General features: G+C 38.9%; 3 protein-coding genes across 4 annotated transcripts; 2 read left to right on the top strand and 1 right to left on the bottom strand.

Moving 5' to 3' along the window:
- Nucleotides 1–42: 42 nt before the first annotated feature.
- On the top strand, nucleotides 43–3,370 carry LOC117565264 (SET domain-containing protein SmydA-8). Of its 2 annotated transcripts, none has more exons than XM_034244289.2 (4): nucleotides 43–484; nucleotides 1,978–2,307; nucleotides 2,365–2,591; nucleotides 2,664–3,370. In XM_034244289.2, exons 1-4 carry the CDS (start codon nucleotides 129–131, stop codon nucleotides 3,260–3,262), a joined length of 1,512 nt encoding a protein of 503 aa, XP_034100180.1. In that variant the 5' UTR covers nucleotides 43–128; the 3' UTR covers nucleotides 3,263–3,370. The 2 variants fall into 2 exon arrangements, with proteins under 2 accessions (XP_034100180.1, XP_034100179.1); XM_034244288.2 differs by lacking the exon at nucleotides 43–484 and adding an exon at nucleotides 541–1,007.
- LOC117564069 (palmitoyltransferase ZDHHC3) lies at nucleotides 3,282–5,344 on the bottom strand. Its single transcript, XM_034242695.2, has 3 exons — nucleotides 4,808–5,344; nucleotides 4,294–4,749; nucleotides 3,282–4,233 (listed from the first exon to the last, which is right to left on the bottom strand). Exons 1-3 carry the CDS (start codon nucleotides 4,921–4,923, stop codon nucleotides 3,963–3,965), a joined length of 843 nt encoding a protein of 280 aa, XP_034098586.1. The 5' UTR covers nucleotides 4,924–5,344; the 3' UTR covers nucleotides 3,282–3,962.
- A 189-nt stretch (nucleotides 5,345–5,533) lies between these two features.
- Nucleotides 5,534–10,061, top strand: LOC117564068 (signal transducing adapter molecule 1). The gene is made up of 4 exons (XM_034242694.2): nucleotides 5,534–5,945; nucleotides 7,180–7,457; nucleotides 7,529–8,759; nucleotides 8,826–10,061. Exons 1-4 carry the CDS (start codon nucleotides 5,903–5,905, stop codon nucleotides 9,461–9,463), a joined length of 2,190 nt encoding a protein of 729 aa, XP_034098585.2. The 5' UTR covers nucleotides 5,534–5,902; the 3' UTR covers nucleotides 9,464–10,061.
- Nucleotides 10,062–16,260: the final 6,199 nt, after the last annotated feature.

Below are 16,260 nucleotides of genomic sequence, written 5' to 3'. Positions count from 1 at the left end.
AATGTGCCTTGTTTAGTTTATTGATCTATATTTAGCCACGCTCTCCCAAACGATTGTTCTCTGTGTACAGAATTCAATCAAAAACTCGCAGTGCAATCGATTAAAGTGCTGGCAAGGCAGCGGGCGTCATGTTGAAAGCGCGTCTGGAGCATGATGCAGTCTACGGCCGTTGCCTGGCCACAACGGAGGCAGTGCAGCAAGGCGACATCGTTGTTGAGGAGCTGCCCTTTGCCTACGGCCCCAAACGCGACAGCGGCATCGTTTGTCTTGGCTGCTATCGCTATTTGGATTTCGGGGAGGATGGCGACGGAGATGGAGATCGTTGTGAGCTATGCGATTGGCCGTTGTGCGGCAATTGTGCCGATGTAGCTGGCGGAGATCACCGCGGCGAATGCGAAGTGTTTGCCAAAGCGCGCGTCACATTTGCCGGCAATGTTGGCGAGGATGGCGTCTGCCCGCAATTGGATTGCATAACAGCATTGAGGTTAGTCTAGGGACAGCGCGGGGCGGGGTGTGCAGGTGCGGAACAACTCAAATAATGCTGACAGTTGAACGGGTGCCAAGAAGCATTTGTTGCTCCCATTCCAAGGCATCGTTTGAGGTACTTGCCAAGAATTATACCTCATAATGACAGCAGTCAACGGGATGCCTTCGTTGCCATTCAATCTCACGGCAGTCGAATGGAGTCCGCTCTACGGACGCTATCTGATTTCCCGCGACGCAGTGCGGCAAGGTGGCCAACTGCTTGTCGAGGAGCTGCCGCTGGCCATTGGGCCGAAGTGTGGCAACAGTAGCGTCTTGTGCCTTGCCTGCTATGCACCGCACAACGTGGAACGCTGCTGCCAATGTGGCTGGCCTTTGTGCCGCGCCTGCAACTCGGAGGATGTGGCAAACAATTTGCATTGGCAGCTGGAATGTGGCGTGTTCAAGGCGGCCAAGGCGCGTTTCTTTGAACTGCCAACGGGCACCGAGCAATGCCCTCAACTGGACTGCATCATGCCACTGAGGTGCAAGCCAAAAATAGCTGTGATGAATTGTGTCGATATATTTTTGATTTATGTGTTTTTATACCTCCGAGTTTGCGGATGCATTTCATGTTATACCGCTGTGCAGGCAGCGCAGTTAACATAAGCATGCGAACTGTTAAAGTGAAGCGGTTAACAGTAACAGTGGCATGCAAAGGAATCGAATGTGCATTTTGAGCTGAGCTGACAAAGTGAGCGTAACATAGTTTTAAGTGCTGCTGTTAACTAACATAGTGCATTAAGCAGCGAGTGTTAAGCTGCTGCTGTTAAAATGTCAACAAATCTGGCTTAAAGCAGAAAATGTTAAGTAAGTCTTGATAAAAAATGGCATTATAATTAACATTAATTATTAAAATTAATACTAAAGTTCTATTATAATTAATACTTGCTGATATTTTTAATAATTAAATCATAAATTTTACATAAACTTTGAATGAAAAAACTAAACATTATAGTTGAGAAAATGCATAAAAAATAACATGATAATTGCGATCCTTATTTTAAAAAAATGTATGATTTTAAGTTCTATATCACAAAAAAACATTTTGTTATGAATATTAACATATTTAAACTATATAATATTGAAATATATAATGCTAAAATGATTTCAACTTGAAATTGTAAAACTGCTGCTAATCAAATGTCCAACATCTTTTAAAATGATGAACTAAGTTAAGATAAATTAAAAGGGTTTTTAATGTCAAGTTCTAAATTTGTAAAAAACAGAGCTTAAATTTGTATTCACAAACAAATGCTTAAATTTGACTTAATCAAAGTTATAACAAATTTTCCAAGCTGCTGCTGTTAAGATGTCAAGAGCTGTTAAGTTAATCTCAGCTTATGTTAGGCAGCTGCTGTTGACTGAAAAGCACAACAAATGTTAAGTTAACATAACAGTGGTGGCACAAAACGTTACATTCCGAGAAACTAAAACAAATCAAATCATTAACAGAGTGTTGTTGGCCAAGGAGGAGCAGCCAGAACGATGGCTGGAGGAAGTGGCGCCCATGGAGCATCACGAGCAACAAAGACGCGCGAATGCGGATTTGTGGCATGCGGATCGCGTGAACATCGCACAATATCTTCGAGGTCCTTGTAAGTTGGCCGAGCGTTTCAGTGAAGAGTTGATTATGCAGGTGGTGGGCATACTTGAGGTGAATGCTTTCGAGGCACGCACCACCCAAGGATATCCACTGCGCTGTCTGTATCCCTACACTGGCATCCTGGCACACAATTGTGTGCCCAACACAGCACGCAGCATTCATCCCAGCGATGGTTATAAGTAAGCAAAGTTCCTCCCTTGATTATCAGCTATTAATCTGCTTTTAATGCTCTGCAGAATCCGCTTAAGAGCCATGGTGCCGCTGGAGGCGGGGCAGCAGCTGCAGCATAGCTATACCTACACTTTGGACGGCACTGTGCAACGACAGTCGCATCTGCGAGAAGGCAAATACTTCAACTGCAGCTGCGATCGCTGCCTCGATGCCTCCGAGCTGCAAACGCACTTCTCCAGCTTGAAGTGTGGCCAGTGCACTGAGGGTTGGCTACTGCCCAAACAGCCCACAGGTGAGTTGACATCTTAAATGTTATAAAATTCATTTATTGATGCTTCTAACCATAAAATCTTTCCCCTTGCAGCCCTGGATACCATCTGGAGCTGTCGCGCCTGTGACAACAGCAGCACCAGCGAGGAAGTGCGACAAATTGTGGATGCACTGCAGCTGGAGGTGAACGCGGTGCAGTCGCTGGAGATGGGCGCCAAACGACTGGAGGAAGCAGAGCGTCTGCTCCGCAAGTACAAATCGCTGTTGCATCCGTCGCACTACATTGCCACCGGCCTGAGGCAGCTGCTCATCGAGATGTACGGCCGTGTGCAGGGCTACGAGATGGTGCAGCTAACGGATCAGCTGCTCGAACGCAAGGCGCAACTATGCCGCGAAGTGTTGAAGGTGCTGGATCACTTTGAGCCGGGCCTAAGCCGGGCGAGAGCCATGAATCTCTATGAGTTGCACGTGCCGCTGGTGCTGCTGGCCAAGAATGGCTTTATTGCGAGTCGTTTGAGTGGCGCCGACTTGCGTTCGCGTCTTGTAGAAGCCATCGATTTGCTGAAGGAATGTGTGGAAATATTGCAGCATGAGGATCCAAGTTCCCAGGAGGGAATCCTTTGTGGCGTGGCGAGGCAGGCGTTGCAACAGCTAACGGCGAGCGTGGAGGGATTGGGCAATCAGTTGGAGTAATGGCAAACACAACTGGCGATTTTGTACTTAATTCAAATATGTATATCGTTAGCTTTATTGGAGAGCTGAGTTTTCTTTTTGTGTTTTGGATTGTTGGAGTGACACACACACGATCATCATAAATAATTGCAGATTAAGGCTTTTGTTTTGTGACAACTTCTCGTTGGCCAACTTAAAAATTAACAACTACAGTACAGAGTAAACTAAATACAATTGTTTATACAGCTGGAATTGGCCAATTCACATGTAAAATTAAAGACAAACATTTAAAACAATTTGACAAAACTTATAATATGAGCTGGCTTTTAAATGTTTATGCTGCTTTTGCTTTGTTTTTGGTATATGAATTTGCTTAAATGCTTTGAGTTGATATTATGTTTTAGTTGCACACACATACACACAGTTAGTTATATATATTTACCTATATATATATATATATATATGTATACGTATATATAGCTTGGTATATATCTGGTCTAGAGAAAAATACAGAGTCTTTGTTAAAAAAATATCAAGTATCTGTTGCTGTTCCAATTTTTGTTTGTTATGTTGAGTATGCAATTAATTATCAACTAAAGTGTTAATTAAATAATGCGTATAATACAATTAAACAACAACACAAAAACTGGACTTGACTATAAAAACTAAAAAAAAAAGACAAAGCAGAATGATGAGTTTTTGTTTTTATCACTGTGTTATCTTAGACATCGTGACTCAGCAGCGGCGTGTCATGATAGCGGGAGGCGTGATTGAGACTGGCGCAGGGCAGCAGCCACAACGCAGGATGGCCTCGCCCAAACACATCAGCGAGCAGCTGATATTTGCGTCGATTTGGCCTATAGGCGCCCTTCTGTTGTATCGCCTCGACGGCCGTCTCATCATAGAGTATGGCATGCAGTTGATCCACCATAATGGCCGTGACAAATAGTCCAAAGAGCGCCGACTCCAGCAGCAAAATGACTGAATGAATCCTACAAGAGATTTGGCAATTAATACAGGCATAAAGTAAAGAGATTATTTTAGCATTTTACATGCGCAGCTGCGATTCAATGACATTCTGATTGCATTCCGTGCAGGGTGCAATCCAAGAGCCCAGTATCAAGGCCACTGAGTACAGCGATAGGATGCCCACATAAACGAGGAATTGCAGAAAATACTTTTGATTGCGTTCGCCGACACAATTGTTGATCCACGGACAATGATGATCCATGCGACGTATGCAACGCTTACAGATGCGACAATGATGAGCACGCGGTGGACGATATGTTTCGCAACGGGTGCACACGGTCCACTCGCTGCCATGTCCATTCCCATTGCCATTCCCGGTTTTAATGTTGCCCGCGTTTGTGGTGTGAAGATCAGAGAAGTCGAGACGATTGGCGGGCAGCGGCACAATGCCGGGATCGGAGAATACTGCCTTCAGATGCGACATGCCCAGCAGAAAGACAACCGTATTGAAGAGCACCACATGGAACGGTGCCCAGATGCTAAAAACATTTAATAATTAGCAATGGTTTATTCTCTTTTTCTATTGCCAAAACATACCTGACTGGCATCGTTGTGAGAATAATCCAACGCATGACCACATAATCCGCATAGATCACGGCGCCATAGGTGACAATGAGGCAAGCAATGCCACACGGATCACGTATGAAAACCATAATTATTGACTATTTGATACTTTGTTCTATGTTTTTTTTTCTACTCGTAATTGAATTACAAATCGAAGCTGTCTTCCTCTTCTTTTGCTGCTGTCCCTTTCCATTCAAATTGAACGCAGCTCTGCTGCTGGCAGCAGCACCAACGTTTAACACCACTTGCCACTTATTAATACTTTATTTTTCTAATTGAATTTATTGTCTCATTTTGTTTTCTTTTTGCTGCGTTCATTTATTTGTTGCTATTTTTCGATTACAAATTTTTCACCCTGAATTTTGTGTGTAGGCCAAACACGTTACAAATTGCTTGATACGCTGAGTGAGTAGCGGCGCTCTTACACGTTACAACTTGTGAGTCAATTTTAAATTTAACAAAAGAAATCATTTAAATTTACTTATTCGTTCCAAATTATAAGAAATCAATAATAGTAGAATTAAGCTGCGAAACATAATTTTATAATAATAAATAAGGGTGAAATCACGCATTTGTATGTGCAACGATAGTTCATATTTATCGATATATGACATTGTATTATCAGTGTGACCACTACACAAACTTAGTGCCAATAATATAGTATACTTCGACTTTAAGCGTCTGGCCACTCAATTTATTAGTCATTTTTTACACAAAAGCTATGGAAAAACTGTGCTTGCTCAGCAAATCTCTTATTCAATTTTGATTAAATTGATGCAAATTACAATAAAAAAAGAAGTTAATACAAGCTTACCTTTGTGGTGGATTTCAATTGAGGAATACAATAAATTATGTGCATTTGTGTGTTTTGCTGACGCATGAAAATCGATTGCGTAGCAGAGGAAAAAGAAAACACGACACAAATAGTGCAAGTGCAAGAAGTGCAAACGACAAAAACAACAATAACTACTGCGACGGCTTAAACAAGACGACGCAATTTTCTATACAATTAAAATAAATAGACAATTAAATAAAGGGCAGTGGAGTGCACGTTTGTGATCAAATAAAATGGGTATATTTGGACAATCGTCGCCATTCGACGCCGATGTGGGTAAGTTCATTGTCTTCTTCTTGCTCTATGTCTCCCTCCCACTTCAACTCCCACTTTCAAATAACAAATGGAATTGGTCACACCTGTCTTCTGTCTCGCCTTGTCTTAAAAATTAGCAAACTGTCATTGGTCACACTTGTTATTATTATTAGTTGCTCCTGGTCTTGCTTTATCTAATCTGCTTAGCGCCCCCTTCTTACGTCCACAAGAGCCGCAGACACAAAGATCCACTCAACAACAACAAAACGAACAAGAACATCAAACAAAGAAAATGAAAACGAAATGAAATTCAAGTCACATGCTCAGTTCGGGATGCTGCGTCTGTTCATTGAACTTCTTTTAAAGTTTCGACTTGCTGTCGCTGACCTTGAGTTCAAACCGAGCTACCACCCCTTACCAACCTCCCTTGGCAACCCCTGCCCACTGTCAATCATTTGAACATAATAACAAAACTCTCGTCTGCTCGCTGAGACATTAAATTGAAATAAATTTATAATTACATTCAGAACTTGACAGCGCAGACAGATCCAAGAACACTTTTTGGAACTGCTTCTCAATGTTTAATCTTAAATTGTAATTGACCTTTAATTTAATCCTAAACACCAAATCGCTAACAGTACAGAATTTTAAATTAAAATAACGAACTACGTATTAAATTTATGATAGGATTTTTTTTAAGTTTCTACTTCTACAGAAAAAAAAAACAAATACAATAAAACAAATCTCGAGTAAAATGTATTGTTAAAATTAAAAATTAAATTTAAAAATTAATTCGATGAACAATTAAATTTTCTAATGAAATTTCAATCAGAATTGGGGACAAACCTTAATCAATCTGGGTCATCCCAAAATTGTATTTTATTTACTACAAATTCTTATTAGTAAAATGGATTAAAAAAAGGCTTAATATTAGACTCACATTAATAATAAAAGATGATTATGGGATAGAATACTTAATTTATTTGATATTTGCATTTTGTTTGAAAGCAATTTGCGAAATATAGTATTGATTAAGGTTTCGATTTATGGCGATTCTTATCGCTTTTCATAGCTGTCGCTATGAGTCAACAATGCTTTCGTATTCAATTCCCATTCGCATTACCAATTCCCATTTCGATTGATAAGCAAATAAAGTAACAAAAGTCGTTGCTCTGTTTGATTCTTCTTTGTTGCTCCTCTGTTTTCTTTCATTATTTTATGCCGATAAACTCGACTAACCATTTGTTGTCCACAGAAAAGGCCACCAGCGAGACGAATACAAGTGAGAATTGGTCCCTCATACTCGATGTTTGCGACAAGGTGACAAATAATCCACGTTTGGCCAAGGATTGTCTCAAGGCGGTGATGCGACGCATGGGTCACACTGATCCCCATGTTGTGATGCAAGCGATTGTTTTGCTCGACTCGTGTGCCAACAATTGTGGCAAGCCATTTCACCTGGAGGTTGCATCACGTGATTTCGAGACCGAGTTTAGACGTCTACTTGGCAAAGCGCAGCCCAAAGTTTCATTGGTAAGTTCGAAATGCTGTTCAAACGATATTCGATATTAATTCTAAACATTTCCCCTTATTTTGTTTTTCAGAAAATGCGACAAGTGCTGAAGAATTGGGCAGAGAATGATTTTAAGAATGATCCAGAACTTAATCTGATACCCTCGCTGTATACCAAGCTACGGATCGAGGGCCATGACTTTAGTAATCTGAATGACAAGAGCAGCGGCAAATCAGCAGCAGCCAAGGCTGCCGCATTAAGTATGGCCAAGGATCCAAATGTGGTCAGTAGCCAGCAGGAGCAGGATGACATTGCCAAGGCCATTGAGCTGTCGCTTAAGGACAGTAAAAGCAGCCCAAAGCAACAGCATACAGCCTCAAAAGCTGCTTCAGCAACCACCAGCAGTGCCTATCCCTCGTTGTATCCCTCGTTTGGCGGAAACTCTGTATCGAACGTGTCCACGTCCAGCAATGGCAATGGAAATGGAAATGCTGGTGCTACAGCTTCTACACGAACTGTACGCGCCTTGTACGACTTTGAGGCTGCCGAGGAGAACGAGTTAACTTTCCTTGCCGGCGATATTATTCATGTGCAGGACGACAGCGATGCCAACTGGTGGAAGGGCTACAATGACAGTGGAGAGGGTCTGTTTCCCTCCAATTTTGTCACTGCCGATTTGTCCGTGGATCCTGAGCGACTGGACATCAATCAACAGCATAAAAATAATGCCCAAAAGCAGGCCGCAGTTGCTGCAGCCGAGGAGGAAGCGGCCGCAGCCTTATTGTTGCAACAAAAGACTGAAGCAGCTGCCGCACAGCCGGTGGAAATCGATGAGGCCAAAATCGATCGATTGCTGCATCTGTTGCACGAGGCCAATCCCGAGGATCCGTCGCAAGATAGCGAGGAAATGCTGCAACTTGAGCAGCAGGTGCATCAAATGGGGCCGCTTATCGACGCCGAACTGGAGCGTGTGGATCGCAAGCATGCTCAGCTGACGCAGCTTTCCTCGGATCTAGTCGAATCTATCAATCTATATCATCGACTCATGCGTGATGACCGTGCAGCGGCTGCACAATTTGGTGGCCCTGTTGCAGCTGGAGGTTTTATACCTGGCGGATTTCCTGGTGCTGCGATTTATGGAGCACCTGGTTATCCCAATGGTGTAGGCTTTCCGCCTAGTCAACATTCGGCATACCCGGGCATGCATTCGCTGCCCTATACCGGGCCACAGCCCAGCAATGCGCCACCGCCCACAACTGTAGCACCGCCTGTGGCTGGATATCCAATGCCGTATCAGAATGGACATGCGCCGCAGTTGAACTGTAAGTTACATTGGCGTAATCCATTTGTTTAATGAATTGTTAACGAATTTTCTTGTTCGATTGCAGCATTGCCGCCTCATCCCACTCATCCCCAGCCCTTGTACAACGGCCAGCCCACAGCAGTTAATCCTCAGCAACCACCTACCAATTACCACATGCCAATGCCTGCAGATCAACTTCAACAGCAACAGCAGCAGCAGCAGCAGCAACAACAATTGCCAGCCAATCTTCCTCCGCAATTTGCCGCGGTGCCACCTGCAGCCACACAAATCCAACAGCAGCCACAATCGCTGCCACACGCTTACATGTCCCCTCAGCATCAACAGCAAATTCCACTGCAACAACAACAACAGCCACCACAGCAGCAGCAACCACCACAGCAGGCGCCTTTGCCACAGGCTTATTTGCCGGCAGGCGCCACAGCGCAGCCGCCTCAGTTTTATGCACCAAATGGAGCACCTCCAGTTACACAGAGTTATATGGCTCCACAGCAACAGCAGCAGCAGCTACCATCACAGCAACAGCAACCACCACAAAACAATCACAACGATCAATTTAGTCAGCTGCAACAGCAAATGGCAGCCATGTCGATGACGCATCTGGGAGGCATGCCGCCGGCAACAGCAGCAGCGGCAGCACCTGGTTATCATCTTCAAAACGATGCCGTCAAAAATAACATTCCTATCTATCAGCAACAGCGGTAAAACCGTTTTCAAACTCAATCTTCAAACTGGTACGCTTTAATTTGCCAACTAAACCCCCAAATCAATCAATGTAATCCTTAATGAAATTTATGTTTTACCTTTAAATATTTATTCACATGTTGAGTTGTTTTTTCTTATCATCTAATCTACTACTTAAAATTGAAATTTCCAAAAATTTTATGTTATCCATTTTTTGTCAATTGAATATCTCCTTAATAATTTGGCAAATATATTTGAATTAGCGCCACGAACTAAATTTTTAAAATAGGAGCGAGAGCAGGAGAAATGCAAAAATTCAAATGTTTTAAATCTATTTATACGATATATATATATATAATACCATATAAATATTCGATATATTATATATGACTCAATTAATTGAGCAAAAAGCAAAAGGAGAGGGAAGAATTGAGTTTCAAGAAGAATTCACTATAACTATTATGTATTATGTTTATTGTACTATTATAATTATATTATTATAACAACATAAAAAAAAGAAAAACAAGCAAAACGAATCACATTCATTATGCAAACATTACGCAAAAAAAATTAAAACGTTGATCAGCCTCCAATGCTGATTAAAGGAATAACAAATAAACCAACTATTTGTCTTATGTATCTTCGGAGCGCGTGCGCAGCTTTATGTAGCGTCTGATATAATAATCCTCGTCTAGCTTGTTTCAGCAGCAGAAGACGCAGTTGCAGCATTTCACGACGGCGCTCCAATTCCTTTGGCGGTAGATTGGGAGTCGTTAGCCAGGATAATATCTCTTCGTAGAGATCGACATTTTGGCGACGATATGAGAACGAACTGTCGGACATTTCGTGAGTGTGCTTTGCCGTTCATAGACTCTATTTAACTGCGAGAAAATTGGAATTTATAAACCTTTATATCAGCAAATTTTTTTTCTGTTCCAAAGTTGAAAAACATTTCTTATCCAATTAAAAAGTTTAGTTAATTATTGTTGAGATAAACAAATCACATCTGATTGTGAATCAGAATGCAAAGTGGACTTTTAATTTATTTGACTTTCAGTTATGGTTAAAATTGAAGTTATTATCGAATCAACTCATTCTTTAATATAATTGTCCATCGACTAATTACAATATTGCCAAAAGATGATAATATAATTGTTAAAGGATTGCCAACCAATTGGTGAAAAGTGAAAACGCAGGTAAGTTATAAACAGTTTGATTTAACTATAATTCATATTTATTTTGTGTCTACTATATTTATTATAATTATTTTCAAATAAATATATTTGTTATGTTGAATATGAATATTACGTCCAGTATTGATAGTTTCTAAAGAATTTTATGAATTCCTGCAGTTGACATTACATCGAATATCAAAATTTAACGACTTAAAGACAAGTTTGATAGTAGAATTGAATGGCATTCCTGTAAAGTGGAGCATATTCAGCTTGCAGCTGCCTTGACATCAAAAGATGAAAATGCTTTTGCTTGCGAGTTTGCGTTGTGAATGCGACACTGCTATATTCCATTATCGAAGCAATATTTGTCATATGCTAATGTGACACCTAAAAGTATGCAACATTTTCTCGGAAATTCTTTCTCTCGATTTTTGCTATGAAGAAGGAAAATAACCTGTCGAAATAATGGAATGTCTAGTCTGTCTATCGGTTTTGTTTTTGCTTTTTTTTTTGCTATTCGTCTGTCTCGACTGTCCGGCTGTAAATAGAAAATGTCAATAAAACAGGAAAATATTTGTTAAGCTTTGGCAGATTTTCTGTGCTGTGTGCAAATGCTCGAGGAACAATAACAAGTTGCAAACAGAAACAGCTGGGCATATGGGCAATGATTTTGTGAAACAGTTGCATAGGAATTTCATAATTTAATTGATTTTTCTGGCCTTGGCACAAACACAAATTCAACACACACTCACACACACCCTTACCGGTTTACAGCCCACTTTTCAACTATTGCCGTTGGGTGTTTGTGTGTGTGTGTGTTGCGTTGTGTTGTATTTGTTAAGCTGCAGTTTCCGTTGTCGTCAACTTTGATGTTGTTGCCATTTCGATTTGATTATATTCAACCCGCCGGTTATTTGCATTTGACGTGCTGCGCTTCGTTGCATGCTCGGCATTGTCGGAATCATCGCATTAATCACAAACAAAGGGCGCAACTGGCTCAAGGACAGGGCCACGTTGCTCATACGCCTCCGTATCTCAACGTAACGCAACGCTGGCGAAACATTGCGTCGCTTCAGAGACAGAGATATATTCCTTAATATGTTTGCATTGCTTTTGTTACTTTTTCCCCATTTCTTTACTTTTTTTTTTGAGTTTTTTTGACACTTGCGAGCCGCTCTTCGGCCCATTTGCAATAAAATCAAATGATGCGGGCATCGTAAAGCTGCGCGTCGCGTTTTCTATCGTCGTAAAAGTATACGCGGCATAGCGCGGCGTATACGTAATGTACGAGTATTGGACTCGTACTTTTCAGCTCGCGCTTTACAGCCGTGCAAATCCCTTTCACAATACACAAAATCCATGTTTGCTGCTCAGCTGTCAGTCGGTCTGCTAGCAGCCGACATTTGTGGCTTTTTAAAGCGGCATAAATGATTTTAACGTGTCTCGCTCGCGTTCTCTCCCAGCTCTGTCTAAAAATATTTTGCTGCGCCATGTGCAAAACCGTGCACGCAAAAACATAACATAACATAAAAAGCAACAAACAAAAAAAAACCAGAGTCGAGAATATTTGCGACACGCGCGCAAAAAAAAGAAAGAAAATAGAAATGGAAATGAAAAGCCGATCAGAAAATATTTATGGCCATTGGCTTTTCATATTTATTCAATGGCCCATTTTTTGGCGATAAGTCGCAAATAGTTTCTGATTTTTTTTTATTATAAATGCAGAAAACAAGAGTAGGTAAAGTTTTTGCAACACGAAAATGTCACTAGACGGGAAAGTTTACGGCAGAAACCTGCAGTTAGCAAACATTTCCGATTTCTATTCAAAGCGTTTTCTTTCCGTTCTGCATTTCTTCTTTTCCTTTACAACCACAAACTGCAATTTGAACTGTCAATTTAAGTCAAATTCACCACGCTCTTTTTACACTTTTTCTTTGGGCTGTTTTATGTTTGAGTTGTCATCTATCAAGTAGTAATCCGTTATTGAATATGATATCAAACATAAATTTTCATAATTCCTTAAGACTAAACAGTTTTATAGATTAGTAGAGTAAGAAAAATAATCAAATTAAATGATATTCAAATAAAAACCAATAAATGGATGGATTTCGATTTGGTTTTATTTGGTCACTTAAAGTGAGTTCAACTGAAATGATTTTCTGCATTTTTTTATTGTTAATGAAATAGAATATTATTTATTACTTATGTATTTCTTCTACTTACTTTTTATATTAATTTTTATAGCTTTTATATTTTATTATTTTGTATTCAACATTCCTTTCAATTTATTTTTATTCAACAATCTAAGTAAAAAAAACTATTTATTTTGATTACTTTTATGACAAAGCTATTAAATCTTTATTGAAGTGTTGTCTTCATTTGTAGAAAACTAAAATATTTTGTCAATTTTCAATCGCGTCACACTGAGTTTCTTGGCCAACTGACCTGAGTGAATTTTGAAGCATTCCCCTGTCGATTTCGTAATGCTTTCCTTGTGGCATTTGCTGACTATTATTTTGCGAAGTGGTTACATTTGTGGGAGCGTATGTTGCTGACAGATGGACAGAGTGAAAGGCTATTTATAAGCAGCAGCTACCCGCAAGGTCAGCTTGCATTCGCCATTTTGTCTGCGGATGCAACGCCATTTTTGACTGTGACAGCGATTAGTTTGCACAAAATGGTTTAACTAGTTTAAATTGCTTTCAGAATTTACAGAATTTAACGCATTCGCGGTGTTAACATTATTGAAAATGTGTAAAATATTTTGTGGTTAATGCGTTGCAAAAATTTATCGCTCCTGTTCGTATATTTTTAACATTTTAATTGCAGCGATTAAGGGTAATCACCTTGTTTCAAGGATGTATTATGGTCAACAACGCATTCATATTCCAATTCAAATTCACATATTTTTAGTTATTTATTTGCCTACACATTTTTTTTTATTTGGTTGCTGCTTCTGTTATGAACATGTTGTGGTAATTCGTTGGTTTTTCTGATAACAGCTAATAATGAAATACGCATAATAATGCAGTATTTGTAAGAGCAAAGAAAGCAATAATAATGCAAATGTGGTTCAGTTTCATATGCCAGCAGGTATAATATTTTGCCCAAAGCCTGATGATTTTTGGCATGTAGGTTAAACAAATATACGTATGTTCAGCTTTATATTGGATTAATATTTGATTTGCAGTATATGAAGCTATACAAAGACAACGATAAAAAGCTAGCCGATTGGCTTATTTAAAGAATTTATTTAGTGTCGCTTTTCATTTACCTCAATCAATATAATTTTAAATACATTTCTATTTGCTCTAATCACAAAAAAAAAACTATATGTAGAATGAAATGACAAAATTAATCAGTTTTGATATTTTTAATCAATTTTTTTAGTGGCGACAAATAAATTAATTTACCTATTTAAATAAAAGTGGCAAATTAAATCTTGTCAAAGTAGATTTTAAAATTAATTGACGTGTCAAAATTTGATAAAATGCAAATATATAAATTACGTCAAATATTGTTAAATAAATGAATGTTTCAATTAGCGAACAAACGCTATAAAAGTCATTAAAGAAATTAAAAGAAATAGCTAATTGAAAATTCAAAGGATTTAATTACCAACTAAACGTGTGCATGTGTGTGTGTGTGTGTTTGTAATCAGCTTATATGAAAATAAGCAATAAATATTGGATACACTCTATTTGGCTTAAAACAAGTAATAAATAGTTAAATGCGTTAAATGCAAATAGTGTGCGTAAATTATAAATAAATCAACATTTTCTTTCGATTAACATAGAAACGCTATGAAATATGATAATTATATTTAACACTCACGCGTGTTAGAATTAAATGTGTGTACGTGTTTTATGATTTATATTCCCACGAGCTCACGCACACATAGAGACACACACACACTCATCACGCTTAAAACACGTTTAAGAGCAAATTAAAAAAATACTACAACAAAAACAGCATTTGAGAGTGTTGAAGGCCATTTAATATAATTGGCTTTATGCGTTGCGTTGCGTTGCGTTGTTTTGTGTGGCTCGAAAAGCAGTCAACAATATGTTCATATTTATAGCATTTGTTGAACTGAACAAATGTGCAAATATAAATTAAATACAAAATGCTACTGTACAGAGGACAATGATATAAATACAAATTCAGCAACAATGAAAATGAAATAGGAAGCGTGCAAATGCCTGTTAATTATTTAAACAAAAATGAATCCCTCGTCGTCCTCGGCATTCAGTTCAGTTCGTTTGTTCGCGTTCGCTGAACACATTTTCAATTAACAGAAAAACGCGTGCTCCCCTCTCAACATACACACACACACCCATACAGATACGCATCGCTTTGATTTGTTTAATTAAATTACACTCAGACAAAAGCCTTCAATCATTCACAGTTTTCCAATCATTCATTGGCTCATTCACGCGCAAAGCAAACAAATGTCAATACTTACGCAGCTTTGCACATGTATGAGTAAGTGCTTCACTCAATCCGTGTGAATGTGCGTATGTATGTGTTGTGTATGCATGCTGGATAGAAGTGGAACTATATTCCAGTATTTATATAGTGCTCACACTTCAAGCACTATATGCTATGCCATGTTCAATGGACGTCTACGTTGAGTTATTTAGCTTCAGAGCTGCAAGTACAAATCGTGCGTTCAATCTGCGCTTCGAATACTCTTGCTTGGGTACTTTGATGCATCTATTAAGCCAAACGATTATTTCATTAGTAAAAGTAAGTAAGAATTGAAAACACTTAAATAGTCCAATAGTTCAATTATAAATTTTGTTAAAGTAAAGTTTTATTTGTTTTTCTTCGAAGCTATTACACTTTAAGAGTATTTTGGTGTAAATACAAAAACTAATTGATTAGTAATTACAATACTTATAAGCTTACAAATTTATTAGGATAATTTTAATAATATCATCATTATTCAATTTTTAACATCTCCATTTTGTGATTACGTTTCGCAGCCAAAATCTAATGACTATTTTTAATTGTCATCAAACAAAAATTGTATAAGTTATTTAAGAAATAATTCTCTATTTTAAATTACGCCTACTGCAATCCAGTTTTAGCTGCTTTGGCTGACAATTTGGTATATTTAGTACTGTATGGTATATTTCGAACGTATTACTTCAAAGATATACCAAATATGACACTCGGCATATTTTAGTAATTTTGCGTTATCTTATTCGGTATATTTTAAGAATAATACCACACTTTTTTGCTTTTATTCAAAACAGATATCGGGTATGTCACAGTCGAGCACATTCGACTGTAGCTTTCTTTCTGGTTTTTCTATTTAGGAAAGAGCATTCAAAGTGCAGTGTGTTACAGTTTTACCCGCATTGCTCTCAAGTATTGCTTTCCGGTCTGTATTTGCTATTGGCCATACAGCATTTGCCATGATTGAGTGAGCATTGAGTGCGCATTGAAATGTTAATTAATGTATGATGCGAGCGAGAGCCAGACCGTTAAGCCAATGAAAGGGAAAATGGATGGGAAACCCATGGGGAAAAGCGTCATCGCAAAAAAGAATTGTAAGCATAAGTAAACTCTTTAATCGTTGTACAGTACATTGCTGTGGCTTTACCTAATTATCATCACCAGCTCTTATGATTATCG

This window comes from Drosophila albomicans, chromosome 2L (assembly GCF_009650485.2).
Source record: "Drosophila albomicans strain 15112-1751.03 chromosome 2L, ASM965048v2, whole genome shotgun sequence".
Classification (NCBI taxonomy): domain Eukaryota; kingdom Metazoa; phylum Arthropoda; class Insecta; order Diptera; family Drosophilidae; genus Drosophila; species Drosophila albomicans.
This window is presented reverse-complemented; position numbering and strand designations above follow the sequence as displayed.